Consider the following 18,797-nt stretch of genomic DNA (forward strand, 5'->3'; position numbering starts at 1 on the left):
CGGAATCGAACCCGGAACCCCTCAGTCCGAGTCCGCAGGTCGACGCTCTATCCACTGAGCCAAACCGGTTTCGGCGAGAGCCCTGTTTTATAATAAGAAATGTGTCATTTGGAGTGGTCTCATAGGCAGGAATGTCATGCTCAGTTACGATATACTGCAGCCAGATGATGGAGAAACTGAGGGAAGGGCCTCTTTCTCTGTCAGCTTTGAGTTCAGCGTCTCACTCCCGGAAGTGCAGCGGAGAACGCTGGATGTCGCCGTGAAGAACAGTGGTGGCTTCCTGTCCAAAGACAAAGGGCTTCTTGGCAAAGTAAGTCTGAGCAGACCCAGTGAGACTGCAGCCCCTCCCCCTGCGTCTTATAGACCGTAGTACATAGGTAGGCAGGGTGAGCGTACTCTGATTAATAGTAGACCAGGAAGCCTGTATCAGCTAAGATGTCAGTACGTTGTGAAGACATTTTAACTTATTTCGTTGTTTTTACTCATTCATGTTATTGGCATATTAGTCATACTAATACCATGAACTTATAGTTAAAGAAAAGGTTATTTAATATTTTTTCAAGTATCACAGTGAAAGAAAACCCAAAGGGAATACATTCTCTTCCAGTTCTACCTCTCAGTGGTCGGCAAACTCATTAGTCAATAGAGCCAAATATCAACAGTACAACGATCGAAATTTCTTTTGAGAGCCAAATTTTTTAAACTTAAACTTCTTCTAACGCCACTTCTTCAAAATAGACTCGCCCAGGCCGTGGTATTTTGTGGAAGAGCCACACTCAAGGGACCAAAGAGCCCCATGTGGCTCGCGAGCCACAGTTTGCTGACCACTGTCCTAACTAACAAATAATTGGCTTTATTCCTTTGAATGTTTTTTTTTAATATCCTCACCTGAGGATATTTTTCCATTGATTTTTAGAGAGAGTAGGAGAGAGAGGGAAAGACAGAAATATCGATGTGAGAGAAACACATCGATTGGTTGCCTCTTGCACATGCCCAAACCAGGGCCCGGGCTGAGGAGGACCCTGCAACTGAGGTACGTGCCCTTGATCAGATTCGAACCCAGGACCCTTCAGTCCACAGGCCGACGCTCTATCCACTGAGCCAAACCGGCTAGGGCCCTTTGAATTTCTTTTAGTTTTTGTCCATATCCACATGTAACTGTTGCATAAGAATGCACACCCTTTAATAATGTACACAGAAGTAAGTTAGGGAAGAGAGGTTTTGAATTGTAGGTGCCATTTGTGGCCAGTGCACATCAACTTCAGTGCCTTCACTGACCATGAGCCTCTGTCCCCACAAGCGATCTTCCCTGAGGTTTCGTAGTAACCCAACGTTAGACTGGTGGATAAGGCAGACTCTTGGGTAGGACCCACCATCCTGGGGTGAAGCACACTGAAAGGTGAGAGCCTCACACTAAAGGAGCGCAGTGCCGATGCGACAGGGAGGTTGGCAAAAGCAGAGGTGGGGGTCCGAGGGAGCGCCCCCACCTCTGACACACTCCCTTACCCACAGGTGCTGGTTGCTCTGGCATCTGAAGAGCTCGCCAAAGGCTGGACCCAGTGGTGAGTGTCCTTCCATAGGCCACAGCTGATGGACTGGCTGACTACGGCCTCCACCCCTGACCTGCCTGTCGCTTTCTGTGCCCTCAGGTACGACCTCACAGAAGATGGGACGAGACCCCATGTGGTGACGTAGGCCACGCTGAGCAGGAGAGCTCCCTGGCGTCTGCCACCTGCGTTCTCGGAAGGCGCCTTCCCCCACACACCAGTGCTATTTTTATACTTCCTGTTCTTCGCTTATCGTTTTATAAAGCGTGGACATTTTAATCTTGTTGGGCCAATGTTACTATTAGCTGTTAGCTTTGTATGTCTGGCTTCCTGTCGTATCTCAGCAGTTACCACTGTACAATGGGACGCAGTCACTGCTGGCTTGTGCTGGGCTGTGTCCAGGAGGCAGGTGTGTATGTGCTTCCTTGTCACCTTGTTCTGTGTCTCTGAGGCACACTGTGCTGTGTTCATAGACTCTATTTTTTACAATCTCTATAAATTGGTTTGAATTCAGAACAAAATGGTTTAAGGAAATATATATTTTTTTCTTCTAAGTCTTATTAAATTCTTATGACAAATAATCATTTTTGTCTTTGCAAGAAAAAGTTCTCAGTGACTTATTTTGCACTGTTTCTTTTTAAAAAGAAAAGCTGAAAGATTATTAAATATTAGTATATCTCTATCCATAATCAGTGAAAGTATTCAAAAATTAACTTTTATAACTGTAAAATGTATTATTGAGAAGTTGAAGTGTTTATAAGAAAAAATGTTATATATCTAAGTTGCATAGACTATTAAGAGAATTATCACGGTTCATTAATCATAGTGTCCTAATCTGAAACTTCTTACATACATGAAAATGTCAAGTTTTTGTTTAATTGCTTGTTGTAACTTATTCATGAAATAGTGCACATAAACACAATTATACTTTTTCTAAAATATAATACAAATTTTCAGTGTTAGCTGTTAGGTCATTGTGAAATAGTCTATCATGAGCTTTGTTGGTTTTCTGTGTTTTCCCAGCCTATAAGGAAAGACAAGCTTATGTTGTCACCATAAAGGTTGTGAGGTAAATCGGGGTAAGGAGATAGGAAATTGCATTAAAAGCTTATCACTGGTTCATTCGTTCGTCGGTGTGACATCACACGGGACAGTGGTCTGAGCTGGTCCTCGGCTCCATTCTGCTCTCACGTGCCGCGCCCTGGGTGTCAGCACAGCGGCGCTGGGATGAGAACACCATTTCCTGGTTTCCTGACTTCATGCCACGACTGACCTCCATATTGGAATATTGTGACACAATTATTTTGGAATAATTTTTCTTCTTAGATTATTAAAAGCATGTTTTATATCCTGAAGCGTGTCCTTGGCGGGTCACGAGCTGTGCGCAGAGGCTGTGCCATGCAGAGCAGGTGTGAGTGTTGAGCGCTGCAGGAGCAGGTGACTCCTTAGCCGGGTGAACATTCTAAAATTAGGCATAAGTATCTCGGGAAAGAGTTTGGTGGTTGTAGTGGGAGATCTCACCACGAATCCCATGGGCTCTGGATGGGTCAGGTGACCAACCATCCAAGGGCCTGTGGTGGACGGTGATGGTCCCTTCGTCCACACCTGCCTGTCAGTGGGCTTTGCTTGCTTTGCTTCACACACTGACCCATGGCTTTATTTATAACTAGAGGCCTGGTGTACCAAATTTGTGCAAGGGGCTCAGCCCTAGCAGCCGCAGCCCTTGCAGCCATGGAAAGATGTCCGGAAGGTCATTCGGCTGTCTGGTCTAATTAGCATATTACACTTTTATTATTATAGATGGAGTCCATTGCCTCACAACACATTTTTTTTTCTTTTTCTTTTTTCTTTTTCTTTTTCTTTCTTTTTTTTTAATTTTAATAAATCTTTATTCAGATAATTACAATTGTTTCTTCTTTTTCCCCCATAGCTCCCCTCCACCCAGTTCCCACCCCACCTTCTGCCCTTACCTCCCCCCACTGTCCTCATCCATAGGTGTATGATTTTTGTCCAGTCTCTTCATGAACCCCCCATACCCCTTTCCCCCTGAGAATTATCAGTCCACTCCCTTTCTATGCCCCTGATTCTATTATATTAACCAGATTATTCTGTTCCTCAGGTTTTTAATTCATTTGATTTTTAGGTTCACTTGTTGATAGATATGTATTTGTTGTTCATAATTTTTATCTTTACTTTTTTCTTCTTCCTCTTCTTTAAGAATACCTTTCAGCATTTCATATAATACTGGTTTGGTGGTGATGAACTCCTTTAGTTTTTTCTTATCTGTGAAGCTCTTTATCTGCCCTTCAATTCTGAATGATAGCTTTGCTGGGTAGAGTAATCTTGGTTGTAGGTTCTTGCTATTCATCACATTGAAAATTTCTTGCCACTCCCGTCTGGCCTGCATAGTTTCTGTTGAGAAATCAGCTGACAGTCATATGGGTGCGCCCTTGTAGGTAACTAACTGTTTTTCTCTTGCTGCTTTTAATATTCTCTCTTTGTCTTTTGCTCTTGGCATTTTAATTATAATGTGTCTTGGTGTGGTCCTCTTTGGATTCCTTTTGTTTGGGGTTCTGTGCGCTTCCTGGACTTTGTAAGTCTATTTCTTTCACCAGGTGGGGGAAGTTTTCTGTCATTATTTCTTCAAATAGGTTTTCAGTATCTTGCTCTCTGTCTTCTTCTGGCACCCCCATAATTCGGATGTTGGTACACTTGAAGTTGTCCCAGAGTCTTCTTACACTATCTTCAACTTTTTGGATTTTTTTTTTTTTTTTTTTTTTTGCTTTTTGCTTTTTCGGTTGAGTGTTTTTTGCTTCTTTGTATTTCAATTCTTTGACTTGATTTTTGTGTTCCTCTAGTCTGTTTTTGGGTCTCTGTATAATCTTTTTTATTTCAGTCAGTGTATGTTTAATTTCTAGTTGGTCCTTTTTCATCTCTTCGAGGGTCTCGTTATATTTATCGGCCTTTTCTAGGATATTCTTAAAAAGCCTTATAACCGTGGTTTTGAATTCTATATCCAGTCGTTTGTTTTCCTCCATTTCTTTCGTTTGTGATCTGATTCTTTGACGCCGCATTTTCACTGCTTCCCTGAGTTGGTAAGGTAGATTTGTGTGCTAGGTTTCCAATATGGCCCAGTGGGTCTGCCTCCCCAGTTAACCTGAGGTGGACACTCTTGGTGCACCCCTTTGTGGACTGTGTGTACAGCCTTGTTGTAGTTAAGTCTTGATTGTTGTTGGTATCACTGGGAAGAATTGACCTCCAGGCCAGTTGGCTATAAGGATCAGCTGTGTCTATGCTGGGAGAAGTTCGGTGTTGGAGACAGCCTTATAGGATTAGACTTGCCAAATTGCAATAGCCTCTGTGCTCAGCTTGGTTGGGGTGGAGTCTCCGTCTTGGCTTCCCGTCAGCCTTGCCCTTGCGTGCACGTGCGTGCCTTCAGACCTCCGCCTTCCCCGGCTCCTGAGTCTCCGCACAAGAGTCCAGACTCCCCCCACAAGAGCGTGGGTCCCCAGGGGTTCGCCTGGAACCGGGGTTCAGTGCAGTCAGAACTGGGGCCCAGTGCAGTCAGGAGCCTCCGACTCCCTTCCACTAGGGAAAGCCTGTGGCAACCTCCGCAGCCTTTGTGCACACTGGCACGCGCACTCCTTAAGACTTCTGCCTTCCCCAGCTCCCGAGTCTCCGCCCGAGAGTCCAGACTCCCCCCGTAAGAGCGTGGGTCCCCAGGGACTCGCCCGGAACTGGGGTTCAGTGCAGTCAGAACTGGGGTTCAGTGCGGTCGGGGGCTTCCTTCCCCCTTCCGCCAGAGAAAGTCAGCCAGGTTCTCAGCCGCCCTTCCTCTCTGCGCGCACAAAGACCCTTTGCCGTACCTCCAATTCTCTGTGAGCTTTTCTCTTTCCTTCTAGTTGTAGAATTTTCACTCAGCCAGCTTTCCTGTGGTTCTGGATGGTGTCCGTTCTGTCTTTTAGTTGTAGTTTTGAAATTGTTGTGCGAGGCAGCAGTTTAGGTGCTTACCTATGCCGCCATCTTGGTTTCTCCTCACAACACATTTCATGTCATCTCCTATTTCCCATGTGATGCACTGGAGGAAGCTTACGAATATATTGATAAACACATGAACATATATGCATACAGAGCACTTAACTGTGATGTTTTAGTAGCATGAGAAAGACAGGATACTGCATACTCAATCTAGTTGCTGCCCATGACATTTGATTCATTGAAGATATTTTAAAAATTTGGTGTGTTGAAGGGCTTCTTGCATAATCTATAACAGAATACTCACTGAAATTTAGCATGCCAGTAGTTTCTGCTGTCATCTTAAACTTTTAGCTTTTGCAACATGTGCTTCACCTATGCATATTTTACTTGATGGAACGCTTTATTCGACCATCAGGCCAGGTGAAGTGATGGAAAGCAAAAGCCTCTGCAAAGCTGTGCACCACATGATTCCCCGCCTCCTGATCCAGTGACCTGCCTGCAGGTGCCAGGCCACTCCTGGAGGGAAGGAAGCGGTGGGGGTGGTTCGAAGGGCACTGAGACCCCTCCCAGGTGTGACTCTACCCTGAGGACACCGAGACCCCTCCCAGGTGGGAGTCTGATTATTGTGGCAACATGAGTGTTCAAGAGGAAACTCTTCCTCTGTGGGTCGTGTAGGGCTCACCCTGGAGACCAGGCTCAGCATCCCAGGGCCCTGGCGATGGAGGACACTGGGAGTCTAGTTCTTCATGATCTATCATCTAGGAAAGGGGAACTTGAACTTTTATTCTACATGCAGCCAAACCAGGGGAGGGCAATTCACTTAACTGAAGTTGAATTTTGTTAGTTAGTACATGTGTTGTGCTTGTCCTCTGCCTTACAATACGGGTGTAATGGCGTTTGCAAGCTTCCGGTGAAGACAGAGGCCTTGTACAATTGACCTTCTGCCCTGAGAGTGCCTTCTCCAGGGTCTCTGCACCCAGAGCTCAGCCCTGCTTTTTCAGGAACCATAGCCAAGTGCGGGCTGCGTCTGCGTTTAACCGGTTGTCACTCCGACTTCCAGCGTATCCCCGATGCAAATGGAGACTGCAGAGAGCCTCAAAGAGAAGGTCCTGTGTGTTCACTAACCTTACGCGGCATGACATGTTAATTCAAGAGGCGTTTATGTTAGCTCGCTGGTGATTTGCTCCTCCTTGGCCTTTGAAAATTCTAATGTGGGACCAGGTGACCTGAAAAGTAAGTAGAGGGTACTGTTTATATTTGCTCTTTGTGAATTTTTTCTTTTTTTAAAAGCACTGCATCTGCCTGGCTGGCGTGGCTCAGTGGTTGAGCACTGAGCTATGAACCAAGAGGTCACAGTTCAATTCCTAGTAAGGGCACATGCCTGGGTTTCAGCTCAATCCCCAGTGTGGGGCATGCAGGAGGCAGCTGATCAATGATTCTCATCATTGATGTTTCTCTCTCTCCCTCTGAAACCAATAAAAATATGTATTTTTTTAAAAGCACTGTTTCTGATTGCTGGTATTACTTCTCTTTTTCCACCTTAATTGGACCCTCACCTGCCCACCCCAGACTCTGGGTTTTGAAAACCACTCTTCTGAGACATAATTTTGAGTAGAAAATACAGTCCTTAAATGTGCTTTATAACCAGAACACTGGCAAGTAATGAAACTGGCTATTTTGAAGAACGGAGAGGAAACACTAGAGCAGGGGTGGGCAAACTTTTTGACTCAAGGGCCACAATGGGTTCTTAAACTGGACCGGAGGGCCGGAACAAAAGCATGGATGGAGTGTTTGTGTGAACTAATATAAATTCAAAGTAAACATCATTACATAAAAGGGTACGGTCTTTTTTTTTTTATTTCAATAGTTTTATTCATTTCAAACATTTTAACAAGAAGAATGTAAATACTAATTATTATAATTTGAAACTTTAAAAAATGGAGGAATCATAGCACAATAACATACCTTATATTGAAGATGGCAAAGGCAAAATAAAATTGCCTAACAAAGGAAAGGTACAAAAGCCTTTCAAATTAAACTTAAATATAATAAAATAATTTAAAACTAAAACAAATAGAAAAGAACAAAATGTGTAAACAGTAAATTAAACATTTTCTTTAGTGCAACTTCTAAATTATGCCCGGGACGTAGATATAGATGGCAATGTAGACTAGGTTTTTGGTCTTTAAAACATCAACTTCAGTGGGAACAGTGTTGTTGGTCTCCTTTTTTAGCTAATGCATCAAAGTCTGGAGTTAGTTTTGTTGTGGCTATTCTCAGGATAGATCTGAGGTGTTCGTCAGTTAAGCTGGATCTGTGAGGGGCTTTGTTGATGTTCATGACGCTAAATGTCTGCTCACAAACATAGGTTGACCCAAACAGCACCAGTATCTTCTGTGCCATCCTCCGGATGTTTGGAAAAGTGGCTTCATTAAGTGAAGCATAAAAGTCTCTTAGTTCAAGAGAGCTGAATTTCTCCTTTAGGACAAAGTCAGACTGAAGATCGATGAGTTCCAGTTGCACCTCTTCTGGTGCTGTTTCAGGGTTTTGTGACAAAGGACAGGCCACCAGTTGAAGTGACTGGTCAATTTTTTCAACATCAGAAAACCGACGACAGAATTCTGCATGCAGGTCATCCAGTGATTTGCTGTATTTCTTCACGTTTTGGATGGTCTCCTTCTGTGTGGCTAGTGTGGCAAAATGAGTGAAGACTTTGTCTGAAATTTGTCTGGAAAAGAAAATCAGCTTCGATTTAAAGGCTTTCACATTAGTGTACATGTCATGTACATACTGATCTTTTCCCTATAGCTTCACATTTAGCTCATTCAAATGTGAAAATATATCTACAGCAAATGCAAAGTCACACAGCCAATTCTTGTCACTCAGCTCAGTAAATTCGTCAGACTTCCCCTTTAATTTTAAAAATGCACCAATCTCTTCTTTGAGCTCCCACACTCGTTGGAAAACTTTGCCCAAACTCAACCAGCGGACACAAGAGTGGTAAAGTAAGTCGTGGTGATTCGCATCAGTTTCCTCCAGAAACTTAATAAACTGACGGTGCTGAAGTCCCTTTGCTCGAATGAAATTAACAAGCTTTACAACTGGATTAACAACATGATTAAGTTGTAATATAGACTTGCACAATGATTCCTAGTGAATAATACAGTGAAGAAAAATAACATCTTGGTTAGGGTTCTCCTCTTTCACTTTATCCTGAATTCTTTTTAGCAGTCCAACATTTTTTCCAGTTAAATTTGGAGATCCATCTGTCGTGACATTAGCAAGTTTACTCCATGATAGCTTCATTTTCTCGATGACAGTAGACACCCGGTCATACAAGTCCTCTCCCCAGGTTTTTCGTTTCAGTGGCTCCATGGCTAAAAACTCCTCCGTAATTTCAAAATTGTCACTAATCCCTCGGATAAAAATTAAGAGCTGAGCAGTGTCCTTTACGTCATTACTTTCATCCAATGCTAGTGAATAAAACTTAACTCTGCCTTACTATTTAACTTGCTGGCCAAGTCTTCATCAATCAGTTCCACTTGACGAGTCACTGTCCTGCGCGATAAGCTGAGTTTTTCAAACTTGCCTTTGCTCTCTGGACACAAGAGACCTGCTGTCTCTATCATACATTCTTTCAAAAACTCGCCTTCAGAGAGAGGTTTGCTAGCTTTTGCTAATTTGAATGATAGCATAAAACTTGCTTTGGTAGTTGTCTCTTGAATTGCAGTTTGTCTGTGAAAGACATTTTGCTGAGCCTGTAATTTAGCCATCAACCTCTGTGCAGTAGCCTCCCGTTCTTGAGGTGACTGCTTGCTAGCATAATTGCCATGCTTTGTGGCAAAGTGACGGCTGAGATTGTACTCTTTGAAGATTGCAAGTGTTTCCTGGCATATCAGACATACTGGCATTGATCGGACTTCGGTGGAAAAATATTTTGTTGTCCACTACCTCTTAAACACTCGGCATTCACTGTCCACTTTCCTTTTCTTTGGTCCACTCATGTTTAATATTGGTCTAAAACCAACAGTACCGTTCTCTTATTAAATTCTTTACTAAAATAAGACAGTAAAGTATAAAAACAAGTGATTAAATTTGCTCTACTATAACATTTTTGGTCTTCTAAAAAATATATAACAAAATCATCTGAAAAAGTTCAGACATGGGACAGAGGCACACCCTGACCATAGAGAACAACCCCTTTCCTCCATAGGAAACCGGTGTATCTTTCACACAGGCCCTTTGTTTATGGTAACACACATAGCTGCACATTGCTGTGTCTTCCAGACACTTGTATGGGAGGTGCTAGGGCAGTGCAAAACATGGGTAACCAGTAGTTACCACTAGCACTTCCGTTACTGGCAAAAAACAGCCGCAGTGCACATAGTGTGAAAGAGCCCATTATCAGTGTCAGATTGCATCCATTGGACTCTATAAAAACAACCAAGTGCCACTTTTAAACGCCCATTGCAACCGTTTTTCTTATTAAAAGCTGGAAATGGCAGGATATTTATATATATACCCCTACTGTGACAGCCTGGCAGAGCATTACAAAGGAGAAAACCCAACATCTGGTGATGTCCACAAGTACAAGACTTCAGGCTGTCATTACCAGGAAAGGGTTTCATCCAAGTATTAGATATGAACATTTGATTTTCAGTTTTTCATTTGTCCAATTACTTCTGAAACCCTGAAATTAAGGGATTTTGTAATAAAATCTTTAGTTCATCACATTTCTATACAATCTTTTTTTAAAAATATATTTTATTGATATTTTACAGAGAGGAAGGGAGAGGAATAGAGAGCTAGAAACATCGATGAGAGAGAAACATCGATCAGCTGCCTCCTGCGCACCTCCCACTGGGGATGTGCCCGCAACCCAGGTACATGCCCTTAACCGGAATCGAACCCGGGACCCTTCAGTCCGCAGGCCGACGCTCTATCCACTGAGCCAAACCGGTTTTGGCTATACAATCTTTTTGTTCAACCCACTGAATTAGGGTTCGTTCACACTAGCCGTGCTGCTGTTGCAGTGTGGTGCAGTACTGCAATGCAGTGCAGCTAGGGTTAATGCAGGGTACACAGGTTTCCATCATGTTTGCGTTGATGCTAATGTGCAGTGGTGCATGTTAACACAAATGCCCTGTAGCACGCATTTTTACAGGCGCAAGGGGGAGAAGCAAACGCAGCGCAAAATGCATTTGTTTTGACGCTAACACATGCCGTTAGTGGCCATGGTAGCGTTACTGATACCGCATCCGTATCAGCAAAAAAAATGCAGCCGCAGCATGGCTAATGTGACATGTCCTCTGTGTGTCTTTTTCCCTGCTGCGCGCGTACGCAGTGGGAAAAAAAACGGCAGTGGATACAAGCCCTAAAAGCTGAAAGTCTTTGTTGTTTTATTAAGTCATTGTGATGTACAGTATGGGAACAGGAAAAAATTGTGTTTGAGTAGAGCTCTTAATTTTACCTCAGAAAGGCTCTGATACTGTGCTCTCCAGGGGCGTGTCTCCCTACATCACCACAATAACGTGTCTACGCATTCCCAGGGTGATGTCGGGAGACGCGTCCGCGGGCATTACAAGGAGCCTCTGGAAGATTGAGAAGTTGTTCCTTCTACTGAATGGGCGGATTATCCGCCCACTCAGAAGAAGGAGCTGCGGTCGTGTTTCCGACGTTGCCATGTTAACACTGCTGCTGGTAAAAGAGCGGAGGGGAGAGCAAGAGAACCCTCCGCTCTTTCGGCTCCGGGGGCCGGATAGAACAGCCAAACGGGCCGGATCCGGCCCGCGGGCCGTAGTTTGCCCATGGCTGCACTAGAGTGTCTGCTGCTGAGGTTGGGGTGACTGGCCTTTGTCCGCCCTGCGCCCAGCGGAGCCATTACTTAGTGCAGCCGTAGATTGCAGTGGAGGAATTTGAGTGCTTCATAGCAGGTGCTACGCAAGGAAAACAGAAGCCATCACCTGAAAACCTAAACTCCCAAATGGCTGATAATCGGGTTTCAAAGGCAAAGAGTCCTGAATAGTCATGAGTAAGGGCTCAGGATCGTGGCTCTGCTGATTGGTCGGTCCTTGGCAAGCTTCGGCAACGGTCTTCCCTCCAACTGGTCTGCTCTTGGCCTCACCTGTCCAGGCCTTGTGCTTGGCTGGCGGTCTCCTTCTGACAGAGTTCTGCAGACATCGTGGGATGTGAGTGCAGTTACCGTGATGAGATGAGATGCTGTGCGTCCCATGCTGAATAGGCTGCAGGCCTCACGCATTGTATCCTTACAGTTCCCTGAAGCTTGCTCTACAGGCCGGCCTCCAGGAGCCAGGATGTGGCGTCCCTCTCATGCAGCTAGAAAGGCCAATTTAATAATTTAAAAGTATGTCTTATTTATTTATTTATTTGTCTTTTTTTTTAAAATAAATCTTTATTCAGATTATTACAATTGTTTCTCCTTTTTCCCCCCATAGCTCCCCTCCACCTGGTTCCCACCCCACCTTCTGCCCTTACCTCCCCCACACTGTCCTCATCCATGGGTGTATGATTTTTGTCCAGTCTCTTCCTGAACCCCCCCATACCCCTTTCCCCCTGAGAATTATCAGTCCACTCCCTTTCTATGCCCCTGATTCTATTATATTCACCAGATTATTCTGTTCCTCAGGTTTTTAATTCACTTGATTTTTAGGTTCACTTGTTCATAGATATGTATTTGTTGTTCATAATGTTTATCTTTACTTTTTTCTTTTTCCTCTTCTTTAAGTATACCTTTCAGCATTTCATATACCGTGTTTTCCCGAAAATAAGACAGTGTCTTATATTAATTTTTGCCCCCAAAGACACGCTAGGTCTTATTTTCAGGGGATGTCTTATTTTTTCATGAAGAAGAATACGGTACACATTTATTGTTAAATGAAAATAAAGGAAATTTATTACCTGTATATGGTACGGTAGTACGGTAGTTGTCAACACAAACCAGACAAACTGTGAATCCTACAGTATCAAGAATTTACTCATTTATTCAATGACAATCATGTCATCATCTTCTGGAACATCATCATAACAATCCAATTCCTGAATTTCCTGGTGAATTTCTTGTGACTCCATTTCTTTCAGAATCAGTGGACCAAATCTCTCATGTTTAGCAATAGCACTGTCTTTAAATGAGTACTTCTTGTCAAGGTAGCCTGCTCACAGTGCATTTGCAATGCAACTGTCAGTGATTTTCTCCCATGAATTCTTCACCCAAGTCACAACTTCTTGCAGTTTAGGTTTCACAAAGTTTCCACACTGATTTCTCTCCATTCTATTTTCAATGTAGTCATTAATTTCCATGCGCAAATTGTCTTTGAATGGCTTGTTTATTGCAATATCAAGAGTCTGGAGATAGGCCGTCATTCCTGCGGGAATCATTATCTGATCTATTTTTCTTTCGTGAAGAAATGTCTTCATGTCTTTAGCGTGGTGAGTGCTGGCTGCATCCCAGACTAGCAGACCTCTTTGGCTCCCTCGTATAACAAGCGGCAGTATTAAATCGACCCACTTCCTTATAACTGCTTGTGTGGCCCAGGCTTTTTCAGTTTCAAGAATAAAAACGCCCAAAACACGTTCAATCTTCTCCTTCTTGCCCTTAGAAATAATTAAAGGTGGGATTTTAGTGCCATCCAGACGAATTGCCAAAATACAGGAAACATGTGCACTTTCGTAAGCAGTGGAGGGAATGTACGCTAAGGAGGCACCCCGCTGTTCAATTGTTGTTTGAGATGATTGGCCCATAAACACTGCAGTTTCATCCATAGCAATCATGTTGGAAAGATTGTATTTAGAGAAGTCAGAATCATCAATAAAGGACTTGAATGCAAGTGCTCGCTTAATAACTTGAGTATCTTCCAACCTAAACAATGTTGTAAATGTTCTTAAAGACAGTTCACTTCGCTGAAGGAAATTATCCAGCCAGTGTTGTGATGCTTTGAAGTCTTCGGGGGCTATGTCAAACTGTGGTGCCATTGCAAGGGCAAATTCTTGAATCTGAGCCCTATTCACAACCAAAGCCTTTGCTCTCCTGTCAACAACCCATTCACAGATCAGGTCTTCCAGCTCGGAAAATAACAGTTGCTGGCCTGATCCACACTTGTGCTTTTTAGCATTTCCCTTGTCCACTTGTTCAATGAGGTTACCATACTCTGCTCGCCATTTTTGGACCAATCGGATACTCAACATCTTCTCTTTGCAGAAAGCAGTAAGATTTTGGCCCCAAGAGTCTTCCACGATTCCTTTCTTGTACTCCACGGAGTAGCTTTTTCTTTTTGTGCTCATTTCTAGGGGAAAAAAAAGGAATTGGGGTACCAAGGTGGGGGGAGGGGGATCACTCAAAATGACAAAGGGGGGATTAGAGGAGGGAATCAAAATGGCACAGGAGAATCAGAGGGGGGATTACCATTTTAGTAACCCCTTTTGATCCTCCTGTGTCATTTTGATTGCCCCCTCTGATCCTCCTGTGTCATTTTAAGTGATCCCCCTCCCCCCACCCCTGTGCCACTGAACACCTTCACCAGACATCCCCCCTACCCCTTTATCAGACATTTACCCCCTGGGGCCTGCCTGGGGACTGTCACTGGGCTTGCTGGGGCCTGGATCTGGGCTGGAGCAGGATCTGCCACTGACTGAGAACCTTCAGTCATCATGAAGGCGGCTGTGAGCATCAGGTAGTGTCACCAGAGACAGACCAGCACTCACCACTTTCGCCACGTCCCGTCCACTCTAATCCTCCTGTTCTTCTACACGCATCTGCGAAAGTCTCCTCTCTCCCGGCCCGCGCTCACCGCTCACTCTGACCTCCGCTCCACCTCCACACAGCAATGACGTCAGGACTCCGCGTAACGTCACTGGTTGTTAGACGCCAGTCGGGGCGGCCCTAGTGACCAGTTTACGGTAAATTAATTTTCATTCTGAGACAGAGCCTGGGGCCTTATTTTTGGGGGATGCCTTATATTTCACTCAGAAGGAAATCTGTAAGTAGGTCTTATTTTTGGAGAATGTCTTATTTTCCAGAAAACATGGTAATACTGGTTTGGTGGTGATGAACTCATTTAGCTTTTTCTTATCTGTGAAGCTCTTTATCTGCCCTTCAATTCTGAATGATAGCTTTGCTGGGTAGAGTAATCTTGGTTGTAGGTTTTTGCTATTCATCACTTTGAAAATTTCTTGCCACTCCCATCTTGCCTGCATAGTTTCTGTTGAGAAATCAGCTGACAGTCATATGGGTGCGCCCTTGTAGGTAATTAACTGTTTTTCTCTTGCTGCTTTTAAGATTCTCTCTTTGTCTTTCGCTCTTGGCATTTTAATTACGATGTGTCTTGGTGTGGTCCTCTTTGGATTCCTTTTGTTTGGGGTTCTGTGCGCTTCCTGGACTTATAAGTCTATTTCTTTCACCAGGTGGGGGAAGTTTTCGGTCATTATTTCTTCAAATAGGTTTTTAGTATCTTGCTCTCTGTCTTCTTCTGGCACCCCCATAATTCTGATGTTGGTACGCTTGAAGTTGTCCCAAAGTCTTCTTACACTATCTTCAACTTTTTGGATTTTTTTTTCCTTTTGCTTTTTCGGTTGAGTGTTTTTTGCTTCTTTGTACTTCAATTTTTTGACTTGATTCTTGTGTTCCTCTAGTCTATTTTTGGGTCTCTGTATAATCTTTTTTATTTCATTCAGTGTATGTTTAATTTCTAGTTGGTCCTTTTTCATATCTTCGAGGGTCTCGTTATATTTATCGGCCTTTTCTAGGATATTCTTGAAAAGCCTATAACCGTGGTTTTGAATTCTATATCCAGTCGTTTGTTTTCCTCCATTTCTTTTATTTGTAATCTGTTTCTTTGACGCCGCATTTTCACTGCTTCCCTGAGTTGGAAAGGTAGATTTGTGTGCTAGGTTTCCTATATGGCCCAGTGGGTCAGCCTCCCCAGTTAACTTGATGTGGACACTCTTGGTGCACCCCTTTGTGGACTGTGTGTACAGCCTTGTTGTAGTTAAGTCTTGATTGTTGTTGGTATCACTGGGAGGAATTGACCTCCAGGCCAGTTGGCTGTAAGGATCAGCTGTGTCTATGCTGGGAGAAGTTCGGTGTTGGAGACAGCCTTATAGGATTAGACTTGCCAAATTGCAATAGCCTCTGTGCTCAGCTTGGATGGGGTGGAGTCTCAGGGCGGAGCAGACAGTCTTGGCTTCCAGTCAGCCTTGCCCTTGCGCGCGTGTGCGCCTGCAGACCTCTGCCTTCCCCGGCTCCCGAGTCTCCGCCCAAGATTCCAGATTCCCACCCCACCCCCCGTAAGAGTGCAGATCCCCAGTGGCTCGCCTGGAACTGGGGTTCAGTGCAGTCAGAATTGGGGTTCAGTGCAGTCAGGCGCTTCTGACTCCCTTCTGCTAGGGAAAGCCTGTGGCAACCTCCGCAGCCTTTGTGCACACTGGCGCGCGCACCTCCGGAACCCTGCCTGCTGGGGCTCCCCAGGGTCTCCCCCGGGTCTCCGAGTCTCCGGGTGCCTTTCTCTCTACCTGACAGTCCAGACTCCCCCTGTATGAGCCTGGGTCCATGGGGTTTCGCCCAGGACTGGGGTTCAGTGCAGTCAGAACTGGGGTTCAGTGCGGTCGGGGGCTTCCTTCCCCCTTCCGCCAGAGAAAGTCAGCCAGGCTCTCAGCCGCCCTTCCCTCTGCGCACACAAAGACCCTTTGCCCTACCTCCAATTCTCTGTGAGCTTTTCTCTTTCCTTCTAGTTGTAGAATTTTCACTCAGCCAGCTTTCCTGTGGTTCTGGATGTTGTCCGTTCTGTCTTTTAGTTGTAGTTTTGAAATTGTTGTGCGAGGCCGCAGTTTAGGTGCTTACCTATGCTGCCATCTTGGTTTCTCTCCTGTCTTATTTATTTTTGTTAATTCTCACCTGAGGATATTTTTCCTTTGATTTTCAGAGAGAGAGGGAAAGACAGAGAAACATTGATAGGAGAGAAACACATCCATTGGTTGCCTCTTGCAGGAGCCCCAACCAGGCCCAGGCCAGGGAGGAACTTGCAACCGATGTGGGTGCCCTTGACTGGAATGGAACCCCGAATCCTTTAGTCTGCAGGCTGGTGCTCTATCCACTGAGCAACACTGGCTAGGGCCAACTTAATAATTTTAAAAGCTACATCCCAGGATGCCTAGTCTTTTAGGACTTCCTGTCAGAAGTGCTTCAGTCCTGGGTCTCTTCCCCACCATCTGGGTAGCATGTGTCATGTCACGGCTGAGGGGATCCCATCGTGTTTGTCTGCTTGTCTGTTGGTGGGTATCGGTTTGTGTCCACCTCTGGGAGGACCATGACCATTCCTTTGCTGGGTGTCCTCAGAAGGATGCTGACACCGCACCTTGCCCCGCAGCCCAGTCCCCGGCTCGGGTTCACCGTGACCTGGCACACCCGCATTTTCTATTTTGCACATGTGCCACCAAGTCTCCTCCATCTTCTAAGATCAACTTCTAACCTTTATGTAGGACCACGTGGGGCCCTAATACCAATTAAAAATACTAATGCCCAGCTGTATCAATTCTCTGACCTCATTGGCCTGGAGAAAGTCTAGCCTTCATCTATCTTCTATATATATAAAAAGCCAGCAACCTTAACACTGCAATGACCAGAACAACTGGTTGCTATGACACCCACTGAGGCCGGCGAACCAGCCCAATTGGGCATGGCTGGCTGGCCAACCGCCTGCAGCCCCTCCCCCAGCCAGCCCCACTCCTGATAGGCCCCCCCACCCCAATCAGGGGTGGGGCACTGGTGAATCGGCCAATCAGGGACGGGCCCATGGGCCAACCTCCTGCTGTCCCCTCCTCCTGACAGGCCTGTCTCCGATCCGCTGATTGGGGCTGGGCTGGCCAGACCCCACCCATGCATGATTTCGTGCACTGGGCCTCTAGTATTTTTTTTTTTTTTTGAGGTTTTTACAGAGAGGAAGGGAGAAGGATAGAGAGTTAGAAACATTGGATGAGAAAAACAGGATGAGAGAGAAACATTGATCAGCTGCCTCCTGTACACCCCCTACTGGGGATGTGCCTGCAACCAAAGTACATGCCCTTGACCGGAATCAAACCTGGGACCCTCAGTCTCCTGGCCGACACTCTATCCACTGAGCCAAACCAGTTAGGGCAGCCTGTAGTATTCTTATAAGCAGCTCAAGAAATTCTCTTGGGCCCTGGGTGACATTTGCCTCTGATTATCCGTCTCCGAGTTACCTTATTCCTGCCAGGTGCTGCCCCTCCCCAAGGACCCAGGAGGAAGGGAAAGGCAGTAGTTCACCTTCCCCTTCAGTCTTCCCAAGGTCGTCATGTCAGGAAGTGCATGGAGATTCCTGTAGGGAAAACTGGGGGATGGTGTTAAGGAATTACACCCCCGGAGGGGAAAGAATCCTTGACACCTCAAAAGGTTCTTGGTGTACCAGCTCCCCTGTCTCACTTCACCCTCCTTGGGTCTCCATTCACCTGAGAAGTGAGAAAATAAGGCACCTACAGTGGATGCCCAGCCTTCCTTCCCTCTCCCCCTCTCCAGGGCTGCCCTGAAGGGGTCACTCAAGCTGGGGTGCAGCAGGTGTCCTGCAGAGCCTGGTGGCCCAGTTCCCAGGGTTAGGGGACAGGTGTGGGCCTCAAGCTTCCAATTACTTCCGCTTTTTCTTTAATTGTTCATATACATCCACATTTCCCAAGTTCAGTCTTTAGGGACAGTACAGTGTAAAACCAGAAAAAGGAAGTATCTGCAGCTGCCACTGATTGGCCAAGAGACCTCCCCTTTCTTAGAACCCGTGACTCATGCTGGGAGGTGGTGGGGGTGTAGAGTCTTGTTTAGCTCTGGTGGCCAGGGTCAGCCAGCCCTTTCACTCTGCTCCACCTTGTGCGTTTTGCCCAGATTGCCTGAGAAATCAGTCCTATATTAAGGTTTTTTAAAAATACATATGATTTCAGAGAGGGAGATAGAAACATCAATGATGAGAAAGAATAATTGATCACCTGCCTCCTGCACATCCCACACTGGGGATTGAGCCTACTACCAGGAATTGAACTGTAACCTCCTGGTGGATGCTCAACCACTGAGCCACAACAGCACTATGTTAAGTTTTAAAATTCCTAGCCAGTCATTTTAGTTTATTTTCCCAGTTACAATTATGATTAGATTACAAATTTTGTGGGTTTTTTTTCATTATGCAGAAAATATTTCTGGGAGGATATTCAGGATAACTAGTTTCCTTTGAATTTGAGCCACGTGACTGTGTTATTTGCCCA

General features: G+C 45.1%; 1 protein-coding gene across 2 annotated transcripts in view; it reads left to right on the forward strand.

Moving 5' to 3' along the window:
• The window catches only part of ESYT2 (extended synaptotagmin 2), an 83,014-nt gene extending 80,112 nt beyond the window's left edge, over positions 1 to 2,902 (forward strand). For both annotated transcript variants that reach the window (XM_080664849.1, XM_080664848.1), the window contains 3 exons: positions 205 to 310; positions 1,513 to 1,562; positions 1,650 to 2,902. In XM_080664849.1, coding sequence (XP_080520975.1) covers positions 205 to 310; positions 1,513 to 1,562; positions 1,650 to 1,695 — 202 coding nt within the window. In that variant the 3' untranslated portion in view covers positions 1,696 to 2,902. The remainder of the gene's footprint in view (positions 1 to 204; positions 311 to 1,512; positions 1,563 to 1,649) is intronic.
• Positions 2,903 to 18,797: the final 15,895 nt, after the last annotated feature.

Source organism: Plecotus auritus, assembly GCF_963455305.1.
Source record: "Plecotus auritus genome assembly, chromosome: 4".
Classification (NCBI taxonomy): domain Eukaryota; kingdom Metazoa; phylum Chordata; class Mammalia; order Chiroptera; family Vespertilionidae; genus Plecotus; species Plecotus auritus.